This window comes from Phragmites australis, chromosome 11 (assembly GCF_958298935.1).
Source record: "Phragmites australis chromosome 11, lpPhrAust1.1, whole genome shotgun sequence".
NCBI classification, from domain to species: Eukaryota; Viridiplantae; Streptophyta; class Magnoliopsida; order Poales; family Poaceae; genus Phragmites; species Phragmites australis.
The window spans coordinates 14,189,991-14,197,021 of NC_084931.1; the positions used below are offsets into that span (position 1 = coordinate 14,189,991).

The 7,031-nt window shown below is 46.6% G+C and overlaps 1 protein-coding gene across 1 annotated transcript; it reads right to left on the reverse strand.

Moving 5' to 3' along the window:
* Positions 1 to 445: 445 nt before the first annotated feature.
* Positions 446 to 1,927, reverse strand: LOC133883937 (ethylene-responsive transcription factor CRF3-like). Its single transcript, XM_062323344.1, has one exon. The coding sequence runs from the start codon at positions 1,424 to 1,426 to the stop codon at positions 575 to 577; it is 852 nt and encodes a 283-aa protein (XP_062179328.1). The 5' UTR covers positions 1,427 to 1,927; the 3' UTR covers positions 446 to 574.
* Between the last annotated feature and the right edge of the window lie 5,104 nt (positions 1,928 to 7,031).

The window sequence follows — 7,031 nt, forward strand, 5'->3', positions numbered from 1 at the left end:
TGTATAATGATATCACTGATCGCACTATCGTTAATATGCGATGTGTCAGACTTGATTAGTTAATTGCACTTACAGTCTTGCAGACTTGATTGCTTATTGTGTCTGTATAGTTGTATTGCTGCTCGCACAATCGCTAACATGTGATGCATGAAGTTTATAATTCACCTAAAGTTTAGTAAATATGGTATTTTCTGAAACCGAACCAAAATAATTCAGTATTAACCGAAACAAAACCATACATAAAAAAACACCATATTAACAAAACAAATAATATCATATTTACCAATATACCATACTATCCGAACCGGAAAAACCGAAGGAACGGTGCTAGATTTAAGGCACCCCACGCACAAAGAAGGTCCCCTGTGGGCCCCGCCACGCCGCGAACAAGCAACCACTAACGGCTCTCAGGGCAGCAGCCTCGCTGCTGCATTGCGCTAGTGATAAATAATAAATAAAACAATATTTAATTTAATACCGCTGCACGGCCACCCATTCGTCTCCCGCCACTTCTAGCCCAGGGCGCGGAAACGGTGCCACGATAGGGTTGTGGGAGTAGCGTGGGGCAGGGCCGTCATTTCACGCTGACGGCGCTGCTGCCCGTCGTCACGAAGTCCTCGCCCTCCCACCACGGCAGCCAGTCGAACTCCGCCGCCTTCGACGGCGCCGCCGCCGAACCGAGGTCGCCCAGCTCGCCGAGCCCGCCATAGAGGAAGTCGAACGCCGGCAGCGCCGGCGGGGACACCTCGTCGGCGTACCGAAGCACGGAGGTAGGGGACGCGAACGGGCAGAACGGGGCGACGTCGTCCGGCTGCGGCTGCGGTGGTGTCAGCTCCTGGTGCGAGGGAGGAGCGTCGGTTGCGGAGGTGGTGGTGGTCTTCGTGTCCCGGGCGGTTTCCCGGCAAGGACGGAGCTTCATACTCGGCGACGACGGAGGAATCTCAGCAGATGAGGTTGGGGTGGAGGGAAAGTTGACGACGGCGTGTGAGCCCTTGAGGCGGAGCGCGGCGTTGTCATACACGGCGGCGGCCTCCTCGGCGGTGTCAAAGGTGCCGAGCCACAGCCGCTTGCGCTGGCGCGGGTCGCGGATCTCCGCCGCGTACTTGCCCCACGGCCGGAGCCGCACGCCGCGGAACCGCTTCCGGAAACCGGCCCCGGCCTTGGACACGCGACGCAGCGCAAGCACCGCCGGCGCCGGCACAAACCTCTTCTTCAGGGATGGCCTCGCCGAAGCCGGAGACGAGGCCGTGACGTCGATGTCGATGACCTCCCGCACGCGCCGCTTGGTGCGCTCGTCCTCATCGCTGGATGAGTCGATGTCCGTGGCGTCGGCGTCGACGAAGAACACGCGGACACGCTTGGGGCGGGGCAGGGGCGGCACCGCGCGGCGGCTCCGGCCGGCGGCGAGTGAGTCAGCTGAAGACATCGCCGGAGACCGCAGATCCACTTGTGCTACTGGCACGCCGCCACCAATCCCATCCACCAAGAACCCCCAAGAAATCTCCAAAAACCTCACTCAAATCGGGGGAAACGAGAGCAAAAATCACCCAAAAAACCAAAACTTTATGGGAGACTAGCCTCAACCAGCTCGAAAACGACGATATTTGCAAGATTTGGGGGGGGGGGGGGGGTTGTAGGGGTTTATTTCCACGGATCTGCTGCTCCCAGTGAGCTAGCTCACACTCCAAGGGCAGGTCAAACAAGCAAAGGCACCACAAATCCCCTAACCCAAGAGCTCGAACCAGATATGAGCTTATGAAATTGGATTTGGGGCTTCTCGCTCTCTCGGCTTCCCGGGTTGGATCATAGTGAGGAGCCAAGAACGGAACAAATCTTGGGACTATTAGGGGGGTGTTAAGAGGGTTTTGGTTGTGCTTCAGGGCGGGAAAGGAGGTTGGGTTTGCGGCATGGAGAACAAAGAGTGCAGAGGTGGTCTATATTTATAGCACAGGTGGAAGCCACTACTGCTGCTTGTTTATAGTGATGATGCTAACCATTTTCTCTTTATTTTGTTTATTTTTTATTCTCTTTCTTATTTTTATTTTTTTTATTTTTTTATATTTAACAGTTTTTTAAAAGGATTTACGGAGAGAAAAAAAAAGATCTACGATGAAAGAAATAAAAGTAAAACTTCCTTTGTGATAAGAAAAAAAATTGTTGAAAAAACCGAAAATCTTTTTTTTAAAAAATTATTGAAATATTTAAAAGAACAAAAATCTCTTTAAAAAAATAGAAACGGAATTCGGTTAGAGATAACCTCACTCCTTTCGGGCTTCACCGTTTCACAGCCGGCGTGACCCTCTGCTCGGTCCAGCTGGATCTTTCTGACAGCGAAAGGGGCACAGAACCAGAGGCTTCGATACTTGGTTCATAGAGAAGTTACGACTTTGCCCCTCCTGCTGCTTGGTTCATGTAGTACAAAACGTGTGGTGCGTCATTTGAATTTGAAGCTGCGTGAATTCCGGTTAATGGCACCTAAAGCTGTCTAAACGTGCCCTGCTTATTGAGCTAGTCCGAGACACATTACTATAAATATGATTAATAATGGATTTAAAGACAAATTAAGGAAGAGTTTAATTTCTTTTTTTTCTCTAGTCTTTTCTCTCCTTTTTTGTCTCTTTAATACTAAAAATTATAGAGAGATTTGAAAGTTGAATCTGCTTAGGTACGACCAAGGCACGATACGAACCAGCTTAAACACGCCAGCACAAGCACGATGTAGGCACGAGCACAGCCTACCTCGACTGCCCGACCACCCCGCCACCCCGTCCAGCTATCCTGTCTTGTCGCTCCGTCACTCGATCACTCTGCCACGCCGCCCCACCTCAATCAAAAACCGGTAGTGCATTTAGAATTTTTATAGAAACCTGAGTAAATTTAGACTTTAGAGGGCATGTATTCGGAGTAATCATGTTTCTTTTTTACAAAAGCGCTGCGGGAACATAGAATTTTGCCAAGACGTCATGGAAGATTTTCATATGAGCCATAAAATATGTGCGTTCCAAGTAGCGCTACGCTTAATCCATTCAACTATGATGGTTAGATACTGCATGCACAATTGTCATTGAAGTGGAAATGTGGGATTAATTGCTACAGTTCATAGATTTGTAGTTGGAAACGGGACCGGAAAGAAACGAAGAATTTGGTACTGTTATCAGCACAGGAAGTCAGAAACGTACTGGAACTTGTCTTGTTCTTTACATAGTTTTGAGATGGTTTGGTAAATTAAATTTGCATGACATTTTGAGTTAGGTTTGGTAAATTAAATAGAGATTAAACTCGCATGATGAGCACTGACCTTGTTAAAGAAAGAATTGAGTTCCTAGATGCTGTTTTCATCATCACGCAACTATATTTGCTATATTTACTTCCTGAATCGAATGGCTGTACGAATGATGATTGTACCGCTCAGTCCTTGGTACATGCCAATTAACTTTTCAGACTTGGAGTTCTCTACAATAATCTATTTAAAAGGATAAAATGGTTCAAGAGCGGAGGTAAATTGTACAATTAAAAATTTCTATCAAAATCTAGAATAAATAGTAACTTTAGCTGAGATGAAAAAATACGACTACACGAACAAACTTAAAAAAAGCAACAAAATAAGCAAGCTAAGATACTAAGAAAATGGGGAGAAGATAGCTTAAAGAATATAGATACTCAAATTAAATTACGAAATAGTAAAGAGATGAATAAGAGAACACCGGATTTTTCCTAAGGTATCGAGGAGTTGGCACTCCCCCTAGTCTTCGTTGGAGCATCCACTAAGGATATTGCTCCTCCATTAGTCACCAAGACTCAAGTGCTCTCTCATGATTGCCATTTCTCCATCTCCGGATTGACGGACATCAAACCAAGTACATATTTCTTCTCGGGGCTCCTACAAAAACTCCAAGAGCTCACCGAGACACCTCAATCACTAAAGACCGGCTAAGTGTTGCCAACCACCAAGAGTAACAAGCCAATAGCTTCATTTGACCAGGATCAAGCCTAGACTACAGCTAGAAAAAATTATCCATCACCTGATAATCCGGTGAGTTTAAGTTCATTTTTTCCCGAAAACTTCTCTTCTGCCGAAAATAGTCTGGTGCATTAAACACACTGACACCAGACCATTCAGTGTAACACTTCTGAAAATTTTGTACACGTGTCAACTAAAAAATTATCCAGTGATATCATAGCCTTGATCATCGGAGCATCCAACAAACATAGAAGTGTTTTTCTGACTTGTGCAAAGTATGCTCTGGTGAGACCCAAAAACACAACCATCGGATCATCCAGTGAGGCAAGTTTTTCTGAGCTCATCCATTTTAAACTTTCCTTGAGCTTTAACTTCTCAACATCTCAACCACTAACTTCTATGAGCTACCTAGTACTAGAATTTCACAAGTGTGCATCAAACCAAGTCTAGACTCAACTAGGTCAAGTTACTACTCTTAGTCCTTCTTTATAGTACGATCAAAAGACTAAAAAAGGAGACCTATACTACTCTAAGTATCCTTCATCTCCTTTGTGACACTTAGAACTAGAAGATTTCTAATCTTGATACACATGACCTTTGATCGACCAGATTATCACTTTAGAGACCAAGAGTATCCAAAAATCATTGTATATTAAATTTTTTAGTCCCTTCAAAACAAATTGTTAGTCATAATGATACGATTGTCATTAGTCACAAAAACATTTACCCGTTAACTAGGGGCATAGATGCTGCTACAATCTCCCCTTTTTTGGTGATTCATGACAACACAAACAAGAGTATAGAGATATGAATTGAAGTACACCTTATCATGCTAGGCAATGACAGCATATAACAATATAACAAGCTAAAATAAATAGAATTAAGCACGCAAGAAATTAAACACAATGAGATGACAGACGAAACACATCGATTAAGAACCAAATGACATGGCATTACATCAAAATCCATAAGATCTAATAAGCTGAACCTAGCTACCCAAAAGCTAAACTAGACTCCCCTAAAACTAGAAAGCGCTCTAGACACTCAAGACTAGCTATCACTCTCCAAAACTCCCCCTAACACTAGACTCTCTCCCCCTTTGACATCTAAGCACAAAAAAGAGAACACATCTACATATCTGGAGATGGAGGAGACAAGGGAGCTGGCGTTGCCGAAGAAAGCTGCACCACGAATTGAGAGGCATCAGACTCGGAGTCGGATGAAGACAAGATAAGCTCAACGTCAGCGTCATTGGCTGGAGAGGACGCTCCTGCTGCAGTCTGACTTGGCACTATGTCGACACTCTGGGCGGCCATCTCCTGGTGGACCTGATTGAGCACCTCTCGAAGAGTAGGGTCTACCTCATTAACCATAGGCTGCGAGACAGCTGGAGGCACAACAGGAGGCTCCTGAGCTGGAACTACCTGCTGCGGTGAGTCCTCGCAACAGAGAGGTCAAGTGGGTAGAGGTGACGTCAGTGAAGTAAGCACTAGCCTTGAAGACGTCCCGACAGGTATCAGAGAAGGTACTCCGGTGGAGAAGAGAGCTGACATGGGAAAGTCTGACCCCGGAGTAGTCAATAACCGCTGATACTGCCTGGGAGAGGACTGGTGGCTGGAGTAGGTGCTGGAGCTGCAGCTGACAACTAAAGACTGGTGTGCTGGAACAGGAAGGAGAACATACGAGCATTGTTCTCTTTGTCCGACTGAAGCGCTGAGAACATGGCCTATTGGTGCTGCTGAAGAGACTGCAAGAACACCATCTGCTGCTCCTACTGGTGAATCATGTCAGCCTGGAGCTTCGCCTGCATCTCGGCCTATGCTGCAAGCTGCTGTTGGATCTGCTGCTGCTGCATCTGTTGAAGAATCAGTGCAAGCTCTGAAGGCTGCGTAGAAGGGATCACTAAAGGAGCTGTCTCATGTGCTGAAGAAGTAAGAACAGATGTCTAAGGGGCTCCCTAAGAAGAACCTCCTACCTCGGCATCCTGTGACCTAATGACCGGAGGAATGTACTCAATATCGTCCGAATCCGAGTCGCTGTCAACATCGAAGATAAACTGAGGTAGCTTTGCCTCGGCCTCTGCTAGGACCTGGTCCTCTGCAGCTGCTCTCTCTCATTCATCAATAGGGATCATTTCCTGAGCGTGAACCATGGCTCGCTGACCATAACGTCTGTCGGTGAGAGTAAAAGGAGCATACTCCTTGAAGCGAGTGGGGGAATCCTCATAGACCTCGAGGAACTCGGAATACCTGATGGCATGAGCAAGCAAGTGAGATATGAAGTGTGCGTATGGCTGCTGTCTAGACAAGGGCATCCCCTCTATTATGGCATTCTCAATCTCACACAAGATCAGATCCACGATGTCAAAACGACAGTGAGTGAAGATGGACAGAATCAACCACTGCTGCAAGCTGCTGATGACCTCTCTGTAGCCGATCCTTGGCAGCAAACTGCGTCTCAAGGCCAAGTGAATGGTCTTCGTTACAGGTGTCAGCATATCTGGTAGTCGCAGCAAACCTGGAGCGAAGGGCTATCTAAAAAGTGGCCTGATCTCCTCATTAGTTGGAAAGATGCCACCAACCAGAGGATGGTGAGGGGGCTCGATGTTCGGATGAACAATCTCGTGCAGATACCTGAAACTCGCCTAAACCTCTAGAGCCTCAATCATACTGTTCTGATATAATCTGAAAGTCTCTCTCTGGAACATGAACTGAATGAAGTTCCTCTCTGGTGCAATCCATACTGTGGCATAGAACACTCTGACCCAGTCCTCTACATATCTATCCACATCAGTGAGCAGAGCTGAAAGTCTAGGGAAGGCGTCAAAGTGCTGCCTCACGTCCACTCCCCCTGCAACTGACTGCATATAGCGCCAGTTGAGCGTCTTGTGCTGGCTCAAACTGACCTTCTTCCTGAGATAGGAGTGGAAGAAACTCTCCTGAAGGACTGATCAGAACCAGGGATCAACTCTATCATCCCTAACCTCAAGAAACAACTCCTCGATTGGCACAAAACACAGCTTCTTGATCCTCAATGACTTATATGAAGTCATATCAATCAGCCTAAGCTC

Excerpts from the sequence above, each read along its gene's own strand:
- LOC133883937 (XM_062323344.1), bottom strand. The coding sequence starts at position 1,426 with ATGTCTTCAGCTGACTCACTCGCCGCCGGCCGGAGCCGCCGCGCGGTG.